Source organism: Apteryx mantelli, chromosome 2 (assembly GCF_036417845.1).
Source record: "Apteryx mantelli isolate bAptMan1 chromosome 2, bAptMan1.hap1, whole genome shotgun sequence".
Taxonomy (NCBI): Eukaryota; Metazoa; Chordata; class Aves; order Apterygiformes; family Apterygidae; genus Apteryx; species Apteryx mantelli.
In genome coordinates this window covers 120057972-120077458 of record NC_089979.1, presented here as the reverse complement: position 1 = coordinate 120077458, position 19487 = coordinate 120057972, and the positions used below count along the sequence as shown (strand labels likewise).

General features: G+C 39.8%; 1 protein-coding gene across 1 annotated transcript; it reads left to right on the top strand.

The window, feature by feature from the left end:
• Positions 1-326: 326 nt before the first annotated feature.
• Positions 327-18483, top strand: CDCP1 (CUB domain containing protein 1). Its single transcript, XM_013950714.2, has 9 exons — positions 327-381; positions 1298-1501; positions 2938-3294; positions 4901-5269; positions 10693-10920; positions 11685-12065; positions 12525-12890; positions 14210-14291; positions 15650-18483. The coding sequence occupies exons 1-9, from the start codon at positions 327-329 to the stop codon at positions 16095-16097; spliced, it is 2490 nt and encodes an 829-aa protein (XP_013806168.1). The 3' UTR covers positions 16098-18483.
• The last annotated feature ends 1004 nt before the right edge of the window (positions 18484-19487 follow it).

Sequence of the window (19487 nt, the reverse complement as noted above, 5' to 3'; positions counted from 1 at the left end):
AATGGCATAAAACTTGCCAACTAACCTGTCCTCAGATTTTCACTTGAAGATACAGCTACCTTCAATGCAAACTTTACTCACCCCAGCCAGGGCCGGGCTTGATCTTTGTGAAGCATCAGATTGATGCAAATAACTTTTCTAGTGTTCTTGAATGTCTGGCCAGTGTTGCTTCACTTCTTATTCCTTGCAGGTTGTTACAAAACTGTCAAATGTGGCCTATTTGTTGATTAAACCACTACCTGTTCAATATGACAAGGTTATTCTGTGGCTCCATTACTTAGTGTGAGAGCTACTCCTGCTTCAGTAGTACTAGAGGATGGCTTGAAATGCGTGAAGGTTGCTCAGGCTTCCAGTGCCTGTGCCCAGGGCCTGAAGGCTGGGGTAAGTCACATCAGGGATGCAGAGGAGGGACCCAGGGACAAATAGTCTGTTCCAGGCCCCAGACACCTTCTGCGCTGCTTCAGGGTGTTGCTTGCACATGTGCCTTCGGTGAATGAATTGTGAAAGATGGGGGAGTAAGAAGCCGTGACTGCATGTATCTGTTGGCCAGCTCACTCTTTCCCAAAGCTGTCTTGTGAAGGAAGGTATTTCTTGCTTGTTTGTCTCTTCTCTTGAGGACTAGAAAGCTTCCTCTTAGGGAAAATTAAACTGTGCAGTAGCTAACAATGCATTAGTAACCCGGAATAGTTTTAACTCTTAAAACATGTCTGTTGGTTTGTGCTCTTGATCTTTTCTGGTATCACTAGGGCACCTTGTCTGGTCTGTGGTAATGGTTGAGGTTGACCTGTTAGCCCAGAGAGCCTGGGTGGACCCAGGGGTTGACCTGTTACTGCAGTGTGCAGTTCAACTTTTTTGCTTAACTGCTGAATACATTTCCTGAGTCACAGCTTTGTAGGTGCCTTCAGACGTGAAGCAGGTTGTGTGATGGAGATAATAGACTGAAAGCTAATGTCCGGACAAAGAAATTTGAAAGGAATAGCTGAGATTTTTTTCTTTGGTTGGTTTTAATGTGAAATAAATAGCACTGGTAAAGTAAACTGAAGCAGAACTGATCCTACTCAAGTTTCATTTAGTACTTTTCTCCTGACAAATACAGCAAGTGGATTTCTATCCTCACCTATGCTCTGTGCTGAACTGAAATGACTGCAGGAATTGTGTGTAAGTTCAGAGCTCGAGACTTGAGAACCTGGATACAAACATTGCTTCTGACAGCATGGCATCTCTGGGGATGTGTGGACAGGCAGCTGATACACGTACCTGCTAGTAACAAAACACTATGTTTTTTCTCCCCCCTTAGCTTCCTTTGCCATCTCTCTTCGTACTGTGGACAACATCACAGTTATGATTAAGCTGAGACCTGGTGTTTCACAGGGCTGTCAGATTCGTGTAAAATCTTTACCCAGATCTGACCTCAAGATAAAACCTGGGGAGAATGTAACTTTTACCTTCACTTGTAAAACTCCAGAGGAATATTTCATCATGGAAATTCAGAAAAATATTGGTAAGATGCATGTTTTCACATTTTTTTCACCCATGACAATTTTCCTCTAGTAAAACCACATACCTGTTGGTTTTTGTTTGTTTCTTTTGGGGGGAGGGGGGAGTCCCTGTTACTGTAGTAAGCTATCTCCTACAATCTTGTGTAAGAAGAAATCTTTGAATTTTGATAAATAACCTGTACTTGAAGTTCAGCACTTGAAGTACTGAAGTTACAGAAGTTAGAACTCTGCATTTTTACGGCCTGCAGAATGAAAGTTAACTCAGTGGTTTCAGAAACAGTTAAATGACGGCTTGTTACATCTATTGCTTTCTGCCTTCCCTTCTCCCCCAGGTTATGAACCTCCCAAAGGAACTTATTTCCTGTCAAAAGCCTCTGAATATTTTTTAATGACATATCACCCATATTATACATTGAACAGCTTGATTCAGTCTGAGGGCAACAGAAACACTGAAGATACACACATATTGCCTTATATTAATTGAATATTATTAAAGCCAAGAACTTAAAAATTTTGGAAGTGTTGGAGCTAAACCTTCATTTGAGTTGAATGTTATCCCCAATGTATGCAAGTGTGACAATGTACACTTTAGTGACATGAACACATACTACTTATCAGCAACATCGCAGACTTCATTTGGCATTCAGCCTTTGGCTATATCCTCATTGTTTGAGGTTGTGTTTAAACTCTGATCTAAAGATAGTTCTCTTCATGTTTTGGAGTTTTATTTATATGGTTCATGCAAATAGTAATACTCACAATACTTCATGATCTATTTGTAGGATACAGTCGTGGTGTTTTTTGTCCTTATAAATGGGAGACTAGGAATAGATTAAAATGTGCTTATTTTGGCTGTTCAGCTTCAAATACCAATAATCTGGATTTTTCCTAAGGAAACTTCCCTAGGCTTTCTCCAGAATACTTAGTGGCAGCTGTGATTACTCATCACTTGAGCAAATTCTGGACCCAGGTTATCTGTCAGGACATCAAGAAGTAAAGAAAGTGAAGATACAGTTCATGACAAGCAGTGGAAAGTTTCGAGATAAATGATTTGATTGGCGTCAAATCAGAATTCTCTAACTGAGATGGGGTAAAATCAGAACATTCTGTTCTTTCAGTTTTCTATCCTATTCACTAAATACCTTCTCCAACTTCTTCAGCAAACAAGGCAGGAATACTGCAGACAATGGCTCCCTTCTATTAGTCTGCATCGCTTATCCCTAGAGCTGGTTTATCCTGTCTGCTCCAGGGAATAGGAGTCCAGTTTAAAGACAGCATTTGACCACATTACAGCAATGTCTTTTTATGAATGTAGAATGAGAGAAACTAAGTGCAACCTAATAATTGTACAAATAGCAATGAAGGGGAAAGTAGTTAATTCCTCATTTACTTGATGACCTTCCATAGTGTATCGTGGCTCTTCTCTCTCTGTGTTTAGACTGTGTATCAGGTCCGTGTCCCTTTGGAGATGTCCACCTTTACCCACCAGGACTACCTCGTCTTAACAGGACTTTCATCTGGGATGTGAAAGCCAGTACAAAGGCTGGACTTGAGCTGAAATTTGCTACCCCATGGTTAAGACAGATTGAACCAGGAGGCACATGTCCAGATTTCATTAGTTACAATATCAACAGCTGTATTGATACAGCCACGGTCAACATTGGCACTTTCTGCAGAGACGGCTCAGTGTCTCGGGTCAAACTGCAAGGAGGAGTCGTCATGGCTTTGCATCTCCCGTGGAACTCATCTCTCACCACCTCGGGCTTTAACATAGCAAATAGGTCTTCCATAAAAAGTAAGTACAGGATACTTTTTCCTCCCTGTTTTTCTTCCCAGTATAATTGCTTCATGCAGATTGCAGCAGAATTCTTTAAACCTTTGTTTTCAGCTAACATGCAGTAGCTAGATATTTCTGAAGTCATGCATGCCTGCACCTTTTTTGGTTTTATCATGTGTATGCTCCCATTTATCTGTCTCCATATACTGGCACCATCTTATTAATGTATGCACAGAAGCTTTGAGAACTGTCACTTCCCTGCTCCACTGACTTGCTTTCAGTGTCTAGTTTCTGTACTGCTATCCCTAACTTTCTTCTACTTCCTGTTTTCTAAAATGCTTCTTTGTTGTTGTGAGTGTTTAAGTTTGGTATCTATTGCCCTTCTAGAGTCAAAATATTATAGCTCAATTGGTTAACCTAATGATTATGAAAATTGGTGCTTTTGGTGCACATTTATTCACTTTCAATCTCTTTAAACTTCTTAAAACATAAACGTACTTGGTTTGTGACTTTTAAATGTTTTCAACTAGGTAAGACTTGGCAGCATAATTAGAATGAACTAAGAGAGTTGTTTGCTGCTTGCAATGTGTAGAGGTTTTTTTTTTGTTTTGTGTTTTAAACAAAACTTCCTTAACTTACTTGAGTCCTCAAATCGATGTTTCTCTTCAGGAGGGCAAGGCGAGGGGAGAGAAAGTGATGCCTGGAAGGCACATGAGTCTGTTTGCTTGCATACAGTTATCTGTTTCAGCCTGCACAGTAACATAAAATATTGTGTAATGAACTTCTTAAAATTCCTGAGATCTGCATAACAGTCAGTGGGTTACTTTGTGATCTCAAGACAAGCCTCTTTTGGAGATCTGCTTGCTCTTTTCCTGAATTTGGCAATTTTTGCCATCATTTATAGATAGAAACTGATCCAGATCCATATTTCCAAAAAGCTTCCACACTGATAAAAATGAGATTTGTAACTCCTCCCCGTGTGTAGCACTGTTGAAACAGCCAGGAAAGTGAGGGGCATGGCACCCCTCATACTCATCATTCTTGGAGTCTTAAAATGGGATTGTTATCTTTGTGCACAAAACCTCACTTTCTGTCAAGTGCTTGAGATTCATTCAAGCAGAAAGCGTGTTATGTGGTCTTTGTGGTTATATTTTAATATTTTATCATGCATATTTGAGGCTCTTTGCTAGTGTGCTCTTGTTAGATCTCTGAGAACTCCACACTGATTTAAAAGCTCACATCCTTTCTGTTTCATGAAATCCAGTGAAGCAGTACTAACAGAAGCAGTTGTCTAGTTGTGTGTTTGCTCCTGTAAATTCAGGACCAGAAGTAGGATCTGTCATTTCCAAAAATATAGGACTGCCTGTCCATGTGCTTGGAAGGTAAACCCACTAAGCTGAAAATACAACATTAACATATTCCTTACCTTTTCTGTAATTGAGGACAATAGCAGCAACTCGAGTATGTGTGTTAGTCTGAGGGTTTTTTAATAACCTAGCCTGGAGCTGGGGTGGATGATCTCACTGTCAAGTAAAAATACTCTCCTGCTGCAGTGTTGCATGCATCTGCCAATAAGCCTTCTTTAATTGCTACTTGTTTTGTATGTTTTTTTTCCCCGTCATAGGGTTATGCATTATTGAATCCACTTTGAAGGGGGAGTCTTCAGTCACCCTCATGTCCCCCAACTATCCATGGGGCTTTCCAGAGGACGAGCTCATGACATGGCAGTTTGTTGTTCCGTCCAACATGAGAGCAAGTGTTTTTTTCCACAACTACAGCCTCTCCAACTGTGAAAGGAAAGAGGAGAGGGTGGAGTACTACATACCTGGCTCAGTTAGTAATCCAGAAGTGTTTAAGCTGAGCGACAGACAGCCTGCCAATATTGCTGGCAGCTTCAACCTGTCCCTGCAGGGCTGCGATCAGGATGCCCAGAACCCTGGCATCCTCCATTTGCTTTTCCAAGTCATCGTTCAGCATCCTCAGATTGATGAAAGTAAGTAGCTGTTTACCCATTACATCTCTTTATGCCTGCTGTTTCGCTCGCTGTTTCACAGATATAAACTAGCTCTACTGCTTTTGTTTATAAACATCTAGGCTGGGCACCACAAGGAAGAGAATTTGTGTGTATGTGTGTGTACATTTTATTTATATAGAGAGAGAGAGAGAACTTTGGACCTTCCTCAAGTTTAAGGAAGTGGGTTGCCAGGCAACACTGAGAGGCCTGTATTATTGTGCCGGGTGCCAGTGGCTGTCCTGACAGCGAGGTGAACGATGATGCTGAAATTACAAGGCAGAGTAAAAACTCCTTTGCAAGTTTTATACTGTCTCTTGTAAATGAAGGTTCCTTTCCTGTTCCAGTACACTCATTGTATAATTGAAAAAACCCTTTAACATCTGAGGACTCAGATCTTGCATGCTATATTAAGAAAAACCTAAGCAATGGGTAGCTTTTCCTTGAGAATACATTCCCTATGTAGGGATTTGATCCAATTATCGTTTAAGAACCTTAACTGCTTGATTAGAAATGCTTATACATCACTGCACGTTTTCCAATACAGAAATCAGGTTCAAGCTTATTCAGATGATTTTATTTTCAGCTGTAAGAGTCAACATTTTAAAGACTATTCTTAAAATGTGAACAACCTGCTACACTTTGTAAGCCCAAGTTTTTGCTCTGGGCATTTACCTTGTTAAACGTAACTGTTAAACCTACTGTCATGGCTGGTCAAGATCCAGAGTTTGAACTGGTGAAATGGGAGATTTAGAATTGTTTCTCTTTATACTACTGATGACATCAATACATGTCCTCCCCTCCCCTCTTCCCCTCCCCCCGTAGGGAAACCTAAACAACTTCTAGTGTGACTTTTATGTCAATATGATACTTCAATAACAGCATCCCTTACCTATTCAAATGTTCTTGTGATTTCTTGCCACTTCTTACTACACTAAGAAAATCAGATTTTATTTTCCAGCCCCCAAACTCAGCCTGGCTTAACACATTCTTCAGCATTTAATATTTAGCCCTGATTAAAATGTTTAAACTCTTGCTAAAATAAAATGCAAGATGAAATGGGCTATATCTTTAATGGGTTTTAGTAGTTATATCTTAAACTCAGTATGGAGAATGCCATTTGAGGTGCTGACTGAGCTTTGTACTGCTGGTGAACGCTGTGGTCTTCTGCCATGAGTGACTTAGCAGAGAACTCATTCGCAAAGCACCCTAGAAGATCCTATGAATTGTTAGATAAAAAAGTGAGATTGGCTTGTGAAACTCAGGTGCTTGAAAAGATGGGATGGGCTTGCTGAAGCATGGAGGCTTTGTTTTAACTCCCAAAATCTTATGGCCACGTGCAGTATCAGAAAGTGAACATAGTGGACCATGTGTTGCCTGTATGCAAGTTAATCTAATATTAATTAATCTAAGAGTTAATCTAAGATATGTAGATCTCATATACATATAGAACATCTTTCTGACATGAGAAGTGACATGCTTGTCTCCAAAGCTGTGATAATTTCAAAACTGCAAGTCAGTGTAGGTTGATAGTCCTGGGTAAAATGCATCCCTGGAAAAAAATGACCTATGCAATGACTTGTAATGCCACAGCACCTATCTAAAAACAGGAATAAAAGGCCTAGGAAGACTAGCTAGGTAAAGAGTTAGTGATTTATCCTCTGGCTTTCTAGCTCTGACCTGAGTTCCTGGTGGAGAAGAGTAACCAAGGCACTCCTCTTGCTGAAGGGAGAGGTGGATAGAAGTCCATGCTACAGGCTGCAGCAGGAGCTGGGTAGAGGCTTTCTGAGTAATTTAGAGGGAATGAAGTTTGCATGACCTGTGCCTTGAAGTCATGTATCCAGAAGGGGCCTGTAGCATCTCAGCAGTCTCATCCACAGTTCTTTGCGTGGAGTGCTTTGCTGTCTAGTCTGGCTCCATTTGTGAACAGCAAATTCTCCTGAATCCTCAGAGGAAAACCTTGTTAACCAAATCATGTTTGCTTACATTTACTGTATGTTGCATCTTGGAAGCCAGACAGAGAAAACATTGTATTCAGTTAATCAGCTTTATCTCCCTTCTACTTTGGAAAGCAAAGAGGAATTTTAATATATAATGGTCAGTAGACAAGATGCTAATCTTCTTTTAAAATAAATAAATAAATAGCAGATTGTCTTTTTTTAATGAAATGAAAGTAATAAACCACTTGGATTTAAGAGAACAGTGGTTTCTCTAGGGATTTTAGGAGATTTCATTAGTGATTTTAGTTATAAAATTTCCATCAAAGATTAAAATATACCTCAGCCCTCAGGCAAGTATTGAAACTTTTATTTGAAAAAGAAAACCAGAAATATGCTGTGTCTAGTGTGAAAGTTAAACATAATTATTAAAAATGAATCGATATCTACATATTCTTAAAGCTTCCCAAATATTTGGGTATTCCACAGCTGTCTGTGGTGCTTGTCATTAGATAAGGGGAAAATATAGCCCTTTACAGTCAAAATCACTCCTTTATCTAACGCTATCCATGTTTAACTGCTGGAAAAATCTCTTGAGAATGAATTTTCTGCAGTGGAAAATCTAGGTTCTGTGCCTGGCTGTGGCACTGACTTGGAGATTTCTGCCTGACCTCTTGCTTTTTCGTGTCTGTATTTCCCATGCAGGAGAAAGCTATTTTATTCGTCTTTTGTTTATGCCATTGAGCTCTATGGCTGAAAAAAGAAACTGAAGAGTGTGAAGTGTGTATGTGTTGTTCTTGTTTGTTTGTTTGTTTGTTTTTAATGCTGTCCTTTTTCTGCATCAGAGACATGTGCCTCCTTAATAGCATAAAATGCTGTGTGGATCTGTTATTTATCTTTCCACGTGGTGGATAAACTTTGTGAATTAGGCTACTGCCATAACCTTGGATTTTTCCTCTGGCCTTTCACTGGACTTGCTCCAGCAGCTCCGTGTCTCTCTTGTACTGGGGAGCCCAGCACTGGACCCAGTGCTCCAGATGCAGCCTCAGCAGCGCCGAGCAGAGGAGCAGGATCACCTCCTTCAGCCTACTGCCAACACTCTGCAGGACTAATGCAGCCCAGGACACCATTGGCCGCCTTTGCTGCGGGGGCACACTGCTGACTCATGGTCAACTGGGTGTCCACCAGGGCCTCCAGGTTATTTTGTGCAAAGTTGCTTTCCAGCAGGTCAGCCCCCAGCCTGTAGTAGTGCACGGGGTTATTCCTGCCCAGGGGTGGGACTCTGCACTTCCCTTTATTGAACTGCATGAGGTTCCTCCCTGCCCATATCTCCAGCCTGTCGAGGTCCCTCTGAATCATGACACAACCCTCTGGTGTATCAGCCACTCCTCCCAGTTTTGCAAACTTGCGGAGGATGCACTCTGTCCCGTTGTCCGTGTCATTAATGAAGATGTAAAATGGTTTTGACCCCAGTATTGACCCCTGGGATATATCACTGTTTTCACTGAAAGAAGCTGAACTTTGTGCTTCTGATCACAACCCTTTGAGCCCAGCAGTTCAGCCAGTTTCCAATCTACCTCACTGTCCACTTACCTAGGCTGTACTTCATCAGTTTGTGAGAATGTTATGGGACAGTGTCAAAGCCTTACTGAAGCCAAGGTAAACAACATCCACTGCTGTCCCCTCATCCCCTAAGGCAGCCTTCTCATCCTGGAAGGCTATCAGGTCGGTTAAGCATGTTTTCCCCTTCCTAAATCCATGCTGATTACTCCCAATCACCCTGTCCTTCATACTTCTGGAAATGGTTTCCAGGATTATCTGTTCCATCACCTTCCCAGGGACTGAGGTGATGTATCAAGGCACTTTTTGAGCTGAAGAAAAGCCTTTTCTTTACCTGTTCTATCACCTGTGGGAGTACAGCCAAATACATCTCTAGAGTATTTGCCATTTTGTAAAGGCATCAAACATCCTGCTATTTATTCATTAATTTCAGAGCCCTTGGAAAACACTTCCCATAAATGCCCTATACTCTTTCCAGGTGTCAGAGAAACGCAAGAGGCTGGAGACATGCCTCCTTCACAAAGATCTTCCTGAGCTGAATCTCTCTGTTTGAGAGCAGGTGCCAGGCAGGACATTGCCTATGTGAGCCTGGGCGCTCTGAGCTTGTTGGGTACCTTAGATCTAGTGAGCTGGGACTGTAATTGCAAGGCTTTCTGCAGCAACCAACCTATGTGCAGTGGAAAAGGGGATGGACTACAAGAGAAATCAGTATTAAGGAGGGGGAAGACATTCTTTATTTTTTTAAGGTTAACTCTTCTAGCTCCCACGTTTGTGGGGGTTTTTTTGTTTGTTTGTTTTTTTACAGCTGGTCAGAAAATATTTCTGGAAGAACTCTTTTGGACAATTAAATGGAAAGGCAGTGTGTTTGTTCAGTTGTTCTGTTGAGGGAAACCAAGCAGACAAGCTAGGCCTGATCCTCAGGCTTCCCACCTGCCTGATGACAGGCTTTCTAGTGGGTTTGAGCAGAGTCTTTTAAAAACTTATTTTGTTTCTTAAAACAGATTTCTCCTTTTCCTTGTTCAATTCTCTTTTATGGAAGTCTTCAGTTTGGTTTCCAAGAAAACTTTTTGTTTTTCCCCCCCCCCCCATAACACAAAAGACCCTGTGGAAACAAATGCCAGTGCTTGTAGGGCTTCACTGACTGTTCTTAGGAGTGGTGCTTGTTCATTCTGGGCATCTTTGTTTTTAAATACCAGACAAAAAAGGTTTTTGGGAAGCCTTTTTGAAAGCTATAGTCATAATGACCGTCAGTGCTTTTGCCAGTGTAGAATACTTGGCATTTTTTCCCCTTTTGAGCCATACTGGTGCTTGCATTTAAATTAGCTTTAACTGACTCCAGACAACCGGATGTGCTTAATTACTGACTTCAGGCAACTCTGTTCAGTTTGGCTATTAAAAACAAAAAAACAAAAAAACCAAGCAACAGAAAATTATTTGAGGTGGAAATCTCGCAATAAATAAAAAACTTAAGAACTGAGAAATTTCTTTCTCTGATCAACTGTTATCAGATCAATAGAACTGACTTTAAAAGAAATACAAGACGCCTCCTAGGGAAAACAAATTCTAACATGGTGATCTGAACCCTATAATGAGTTCCTTGCATATTATAGCCTAACCTGTTCAAAAGGGACTAGCATACATGTTACCCCATTATAGCTGAAAAGAGGTAGTGAAATGGGGTCTGTATGCAAAAAGTCTTGAAACTTTATATTAGAAGAACAAGATATCTCCTGGGTTTGTATTACGTTGATGGAAATAAGAAGTAAATAATGTTTTCTTAGCTAATATAAAAATAGCTGTAACAGCTGCTCATTTAATGTAATGAGAAGAGGGAGAGGAAGTTCCACTTCATCCCTCGGTTCATGTTAGTAGTTGATCTGTCTGAGATGCCTACGTTTTTTGTTGCAGATGTCACCCATTTGGTTGATCTTAGCAGAGAATTGGATATGACTGTAACGATACACTCCGAAGGGTGGCCCAGCAGGAGCCCGTTCATGTCTGAACCAATATGCCTGATCTGTAAGGATCCTCGCACCTGTGATCATGCTTTGACTTTAGTGTCTGGCGCCATCTACAAGATTTCCTTTCTGTGCAAAGACTTGGCCCGTCTGAGGATCACAGCTGAAAAAGAAATAAGTATGGCAAGAGTGCTTTTACACTGTTTCCTAGAGAATGCTTTTGTATGCTTTTCCCTGATGATCAGCCAAACCTTGCCTCTCGCTTCCGCTTTAAATAGAGCGTGGTTGGAAATTGGGCCGTGTTGTTCACTACATTATTGTAGCTTTAAAAGAGAAACAGTGCAGTTGTTCTTAGAAAGGAAATGATAGCATGCCTGTAAGAATCTTCTTGCTAAAAAATACAAAAGAGGGAAACAGAACAGGAGAGCCATAAATCTGCCCATTAAAATGGGGGATCAGGGCTGCCATCAGGAAAGCATCTTATGCCATTTGCATGTCTGTTTGGCATAGGTTTTTCTCAAATGCTTTCAAATACTTTTAGAGGAAGAGTTTTAAATTATATATCTGGTCCTTAATCACATTCCTTAACTGGTCTACAATGGTGTCCCAATAAGCAACTGATATAGCAAAAGTAATATATTGAGTGAGGAATTTTGCGTACATTTATATTTGTAGTTTTCTTTGGTGTCCTGCAGCGTTTTAAGGAAAGAAAACTATGGGTAATACCTATTTTAGTAATTGTCACTACAAGAGGGGGAAAAAAAGGCTATGATAATGCCTTCAGATAAATGTGTTCCTTCTCAGGTAAATGTTTATCTGGGTTTGACACACACAAGTGTCATAACTCTCTGTGTACACTCTGGTATATAGGAAAACTTGGTTGTCCTAGGTATTTCCTCTGCAAGAAAAATAAAACTGTGTGACTTGTTATTCTGATTGCAGGCTGTGTTGATCTTTGGCGGTGTCAAAGGAAGATCTATGCCCTTTCAGTGCCCAAGGCTATTACCCAATTGCCAATTCGATTGCATAAGTTTATTTGGAAGCTCTTGGCTCCCGGACAAGTCAATGTAGAAGTTATGTCTCCGACCTTGAAACTTCAGCAACATGTCCAAGAGCAAAAGTGCAACACAAGCTACAGTTACAGCATCGTTAGTGCCACCCCAGAGAGGGATTTAAATGTTGGTGTATTCTGTCCTGGCGGATCTATTGAAAAGATTCAGATGAGGAGCAATGTTACCATATCCTTAAAAACGTTTGGTAAAGGATTCTTCAATGACTCTAATCATCAGGATCTGAAAATGTCCTTTGTGCAACATATTAAAGGTAAGGTAGTGTGTTGTATCCTTTTCCCCACTGTTGTATCTTTCAATACATTTATTAATATGTATATGAATAAACAGAAATAAGAGTTCAATTCTTTAGCTTCTAGTCCTGGTGTGATTACTTGGACAAATCTGTATTAGAATCAGTGGCATTGTTTATTTCTTGAAAAAAGAAAAATCTTTGTACTCCAGAAGGTAGGTAGGTGGTTGTGGAAAATTCTGCAGATAAATCTGTGCGAACTGTGGAAAATTACTGATGTGAAAGAGGTGGTAGGTGACTTGTATTGCTGGTGCTGAGATAACATTGACTATATAAATTTGCCGGTTGCAGGTGTAAGTGATGCATTTTTGTTACGGAGAAGAAAGGCTAGATAATTTTGCATGCTGAAAGAGAAAGCTTAAAAAAAATGTGTTGAAACTAAGTAAGTTTTCATTCCTGTATTCTTTTCCTTTACTACAGATGAATGTACTTTCACTGTGAGTCCAGACCCAAAAGCTAAACTTTACTTTCAGACTCCCAACTGGCCTTACAGTCTACCTCCTTATGTCTCTATATCGTGGTACATCACCGTGCCCAGTAAGCAAGTTGCTCGCCTGGGATTCTCGAAGGACCGCATGGGCATTGCTTGCGAGACAGGACGTGCTTATGTCAACATACAGGAACAGAAATTCGGGGCAGAAGAAACTGTGCGCCGGGAGGATGAGCTTCTGCCTGAACCCCTAGATATGTACCACAACTTCTGGGTAAACATCTCTAACTGTAAACCTGTGGATAAGACACATTTGACCTTACAGTTCTGGGTGACTTTTGCTGAAAAAAAGATAGGTGAGTCCTGTAAGGTTATGGTGGTTTGTTTTCTGCTTGATTCCTTTCTTTCCATTTGTGAGAACAATGATGTGTGCTGGTCTGCTGCGTGCCTTGGGATTTTATATCTTCATAGGTGTGTTTTATGAGATCCCTGCCTTCTGAAATACCTGTTTCTCAAAAACCTCCTTGAGTTACAGATGAGTACTTTTAGAGACTGGGAAGAAAGATATTTTTTCATATGTCTTTTGAATTTGGAGAAGGGGGGGATTTTGGTTTGTGAGATTATTTATTTATTTTTGCTTTTTAAGTTGGAGATCATGGCCAGAAGGATCAAGTGATGTTTTTCCCTCTCAAGGTCACAGACCTGGTGAATGACTTGGGATTTGATTATGCAAACTTATTCCTCCAGGTAGTCTTTACTTAATGTTAGCAGTTCCATTAGTTTCAGTGTTCACATGAGTATGAAATAATCCTTCAGGCAGATCTGACCGTTCTGTGGGGAGCACCCTGACTGCTAACAGAGCAAAATCTGTATTCTTCTTTTCTTTTCATCTCCCTGAAATGCAAGTCATTTAAAAAGTCATTTTACACAGTCTAAGCAAAGCCTACCCTAAATGTACTTCAGATTTGCCAATAATTTAGATATGAAAGCAGTTCCATTTTCATCTCTGGGAGCCTGCTCTTGTCTGTAGAAATATTGGCTACACAGGCTAGAGCAGAAATAGTATCAATTTAGTGGTGTGGGTTTTTATTTTATTTTTTTTTTTTTTTGGTAATCTGTGCGTATCTTTTAAACATGCAGCCTTTCTCTCTTTGCTCACACATGGACTTTCCTGATGAATTTAATGACTCCTGGTTGTGTTGGGTTGGGGTTTTCTTTTATACCTCACAGAAAAAAATTGTATTGGCGGAAGGTTGGTGAAGTGTAACTACTTTCTTTACTGAATCCTTGTCTGTCTCTCCCCACACTTTCTCCTATTTTTTGCCTATCCAGTCAGAGGCGTGTGAGACGTCTGAGGTAAGTTTAACTGTATTAAATTCTTACACAAGGGCTCATAGCTTTTTATTTTTATTTATTTATTTATTTTTGGCTGTGTTCCTCCTCTAGCAGCAGGAGTTCCTCTTCAAACAGTAAGCACCATGTCTTTGCTTGGCCATAAACTGCTTAAAAGTGGCTTGTGTACCCCTAGGTGAGCACAGTTTGGGAACTCCTGCTTCACACAAAGCTGGTGCTCTTAGAAATCTTGAAAAGATTCAAATCCAACTGGCTTTTAGAAGAAAGCTCAATGTTTTCTACATCTCACTCAGTGTTTCTGTACCTTATTGTCTGCTTGTAGATCTAGCGGTGATAATTGCTGTGGTGTCTGGGGCTGGACTTCTTGTGGCTATTGGACTCACCGTGTGCTGTGTTAGGAAGAAGTAAGTTCATAATTCAGCATCTGTAACAGCAGTTCAGTAAGACATTTCTGGAGAGCCACTGGGCCCTTTTTATTTCAAATGTTGATACAGATCCTTAGAACAAGGGTCTGAAGCATAAGGTTGGCAATACACTGGGGGTTAAAGTGACTCCAGGAATGCTGCTCTACTCCAAATTGCTTGGTTTTAGTAGTGAGCTTTTGCATTAGTGTGGGCTTCTGGTTGTCCTGAAAGTAAGGTATTGGTTGGATTTAATCTGTGGGTGCTATGAAATGAAATTGCAGTGAATGTGGCTGCTCTGCCTATGACTATACAAGACTGTTCAAACAAGCTTTAAACTCAGTTTACTGGTGTCTCAAAATTAGCCAAGTTTATGCATCACTGCCTTGAGATAGAGTCCCTAAATTGATTCCAAATCATTAAATTAAGACTTTTTTTCTAAAGAGTATATCATGTTTTATTCCTCATGGTCAGAGGAATTTTACTTTCTGAGGATGGACCAAAGTGAGAACCTCTTTATTATGTGCCTGTAGAATGGCACAGAGAAAAGTCAGATACAACAAGAGCTATTTTTCTTCAAGACAACCTGTAGCAATTTATTCTGGGGTTTGCACACCAGATAGGAGCACTTTTTAAAGATGAACGAGCCCTTCGGGACAGAACTAGGTTGTACAAACCAAACATAGGTAGCATTACTCATGCAAGGAGGGTTTAAAGCCATCGATAGCTTGGGGTTTCTGATACATGTATGCTCAGTGCTGGCAGGGTAATTGGGTCCTGGAGCTATAAAGCTGGGACGAAATTGTCCCATATGATGACTAGAGCTTTGTAAACATGCATCTCTGCCACGCAAGGAAGGCTTTGGAAATACGAGCTTAATCTTCAGCTCAGCCTTCACTCTTTCCACCTTGTGATGGTCACACCAGAAACAGAAAATTTGACTTTCATAAGTAGATCTAGCTTACTTTACTTGCCCTGAGTAACAGTCAGCCTCATTTTGTGAGGGTCCAATGGCAGTTAGGTCCAATTAATATCTGTGGATGTTAAGAGACTCAGTGCACAGCACAGTTGGGACCCCTGAACTTGGGATATTGCTGGAGTTAATCTTGCAAACTCCAAAGTCAGTAGAACAGAAATAGGGAACTGAATCCTGAAAAGTTATTTTCTGTTTTGTTTAAAAAAAGGTGCTTTCATGTCTAGACTTGAGAGGTATTTTTCCTAAGATTGCAAGCGTAGCCTTCAATTCAGGTAGACTGTCTAATAATGAGAAGCTGAAATGGGTAAATAGAAGTTGTCATTATCTAGTTTAAATGCCCCAGCCATGTATTCTTTCTGACCTGTTGATTTCAACTTTATAACAGGAAGAAGAAAAGCCCGAATCCTATGGTGGGAGTATACAATGCTAACGTGAATACCCAGATGCCTGGAAAACAAGGTTTATTTAAAAAAGGGAGGAAAAACAATGAGTCTCACGTCTACGCAGTGATTGATGATGCTATGGTCTATGGGCACTTACTGAAGGAATCCAATGGCTCATTCACTCCAGAAGTTGATGTGTACCAGCCTTTTGATGGCCCCGTTGCTAGCTTGCCACCTTCTCCACCTCCTTTGTCTTTCAGAAAAGACATTAAACTCTCTCCTAGCATAGAGAAACCTCCACCTCCGACAGAAACAGACCATGATGCTTATACATTTGCTCATCAGAAATCAGGGGAATCAGAGAACAATGGAGATGCAGATGAAAAGAATAATGGAGATACGAGCACATCCTTGCTGGAAAATAAGGAACAGGATGGTTTAGAGGAGTAATTTTATACTGAGTATAGCAGTTTCCTGTGGAAATACAGGTGACCTGTATGGACAAGGGTCTAGGGGAAAAGAAAAAAAAACAACAAAAAAATGAGTATTATTTTTTTAAGTGTCTTTTTTTATTGTTTTTGTTGTTGTTTTAACTTCAGCTGCTGGTAGGTTCCAATTTTAGAGTGAATATCTAGCAAACTCAAAAACAGTAGATGCTCTCCAGGAATGTACGCACTTTCAGTTGTGAAAGAGATGGCAAAGGTACACTCCTTTTTGTTTTGTTTTGTTTTTTAATTATCAAGACATTGGGAAAATGGATTCCTAACAGTACCAGGTTAAAACTGTGACAATAATTAGAAGGGGAAGAGTATTTTGTCCAGTATTTCCTCCTCTCTCACAAGCGATTTGTCCTGTGTGTAGGCTGATGACTTTCTGAAGGCATAGGCCACATCCCTGGTTCAAGGCAGCTCCAGATTGCACAGATGTTGGCTCCTTTTCCTAGTGTCTGAGCACAGGAGGGGACATTGAATGCCATTTCTACCACTTGCTTCTTGAAAATTCACCATGTTTAGCATGCTGGTGGCTATGCAAATGTAGTGAAAGATCCTGTATGCTGCCTGAAAGAGTCCTGTCTATGTAAATCATTGTGAATACTTGAGCTTGTGCTCTTCTAGTTCAGAAGTAAAGTTATGGGTGTTTTTCTCTAATTTCCAACTGGTGTTAAAATACTTCTATAGCACTGTGTGAACCTATACCAAATACTATTTGCTTTGTTTTTTTACAAACAGTTTTGAAAGCCTAAAACAATTTGCACTTCTGTTCAGATGCCTGTTGTGTTCACATTTTACTAATATCTTGCCCCTTTTGGTCCCAGATAAGAGTGAGGATGCAATGAAGAAATAATGATGTGGTGATCCAGCTGCTTAGTAGTGCTTTGCACTTGGCCTATAAGAGATGCTGGCTTATTAAATAAAGGATAAAAAAGAGGCAAAGAAAATGCATTGTTTTCAGCAGGCAGTTTCTCTAGATGCAAGATATGAGTGAATCCATAAGGAAAGCCTATATTATTATTTTTTTTTTGTCAACAGGATGACTTTAACAACCATGTTGAAATGAAGGTGGAGACCAACTCTTGATTTCTGGTGCAACTTCTACTTCTCCATCATCTAATTGCCTTTAAAAAACACCTCTTAAAAACAGGAAAAGAACATGGTTCACTTAAGTGCTGTAGTTAGAATCCCTCAGTTTCTGTGCCTTTTAAAACTGGAGGGTCAGATCTTCATGCATCAGAGGGCTAAGGGTATGTGAATTAAACTGCCTTTTATATACAAGCATCTGGCCTGTCTAGGTGTGCAGTTAGTGAGGATGTTTGCAGTTTTGTGTGCAGCACTAGACAGCCTGGGAAGTTCTCTCTGAATGTCCTACTCTCACTGTTTCTTGCCTGATAATACAGAGTGCCTTATAATTTATAGACAGTGTTGTGTATCTTGCATGCAATAATGTTAAACACATACAATAATGTCTAAAATGAAAATGTCTTTACTAGAAATGTTACTGTTTACATCAAAAGAGATATGGATTTCTCCCTCTGTTAACTAAGTTGGCATTGCAAATTAACTATTTATGCACTTAATTCTGTTTATGTAATAGTATATACCATTATCACACTGATTGTTATACTGGTTCCAAGCAGTATGTCATATCTGACTCAGTTTCCTGTAACATATAGCAAGACCTGTGCCGGTTAATAAGTGCCTTTTAACTGTTTTGTGTATTTTTGTGCTTACATTTAGCACTTTAATGTACAAATATGTGTTCCTAGATCTCTGGCTAGTCATTGGGATCACGTATTTCAAAGTGTACTGGAGTATTTTAATGTCGTTTGAGAACTTGATTTCTGCAATACTGATGACTCTTTTTCTCAGGTAACTGAATTACCACAGTACATTTTATCAGGGTAGTCCAGTTGTGCATTCATCTGGTCAATATTTCTCTCTTCTTTTCTTGAAAAGGAATGAGAAGTTCGTTATAGAAATTCAAAGCTGTTTCATTCTCTAGCTCAGTTTCTGCAGTTGCTTTTCTGCCAAATCTTTTAGTTCATGTTCTTTCTAACTAACTGAAGAGAATGTAATAGAGTTCAGGCTTTTGTTCACAACCTCTCAATTTTTGAAGGAAAGATATGATGCTTGTTGATTGTTTATTTGTTTTTACTCAGCTTTTGATATGGCAATATAAACCTTAGTTTACAGTTGTTTCCTATCTGAGGTTGACTTTCACTATGCTTACTTGGGTACGTTTAGAATAAGGGTTCAGACTAAATTCCAGTTTCATTTTTCATTAAGAGAAAGTTTCAACTTAATTTTTTTTTTAATAAAATGTAACTATACTACCAGCTGGAGTGATTACTGTACATCTTTCTCATAAATATGTGTGTGTGTATATAAATATGTGCATTATATGAGTGGAGTTAAATATTGAGAACCTCAATATCTTCTGATCATCTTGGAATGATCCCTCAAGCATTTCCCAATGAGTGGTCTCTGCAGTCCAACCAGCTTGTGGATTTAGGTTTCTACATGAAAACAACATACACTGGAGTGATCAAAGGAATCTAGTAAAGATCTAGTGCTTCAGAATATGCTAGTGGCACTCAGAAATCCTATGAAGCAGGGAAGCTTCCTGTCGGATTTCCAGAACAAGTCTCCTTTTAGAGAAAACAAGGAGGAATAATTCCATCAGCTAATGTATACATGTCCAACTCTGCAGACCTCATGCTGGGAAAACTTTTACAGATTTTAATGAGTCTTGCCTCCCTATGGAATATAGGGTCAGCCTCGAGTATTTTGATGCCTGGCTGTCCATAGCAATGGAAGCATCCTAGACAACAGGAATGTGTTTCTGGACGACCTAGTTCACAGTGAGACTGTACTGCGGACTGTACGTGTCATGATTTGCTTGCTGCGTAGCCAACAATGTGCTATTAACTGCTGTTTTTAAAGGAGTGTATTTAGATTGGGGAGAAGCGTTGTGAAATATCTGTAGCTTCCTATATGACAATGAATGGTCCTGCAGCTTCTTGGTAAGATCATAATGTTTGTAATTTATTTAGGCCCAAATGTCATACAAAATTGAATTCCAAATTAATTTCTCTTCAGGGATAATAGCACAAAAGTACACTTTATTACTTAGTCTTTCAGGCCAGAAGAGAGCTTTATGAAAATGTATGAAGCCCTTTGTTTCTAAATTAAAGTGCAGGGAATCTGTATGTACAGCTGCTTTCTTCTTTGTTTCTTTTATAATTTTGAAGCAAATTTCATGCACACATAAAGCAGTGCTTTTGAGGATTTTGGTGATCTTTGGGAATGCATCTTAGGCTGAATTAGTCAGATCAACTCTTGG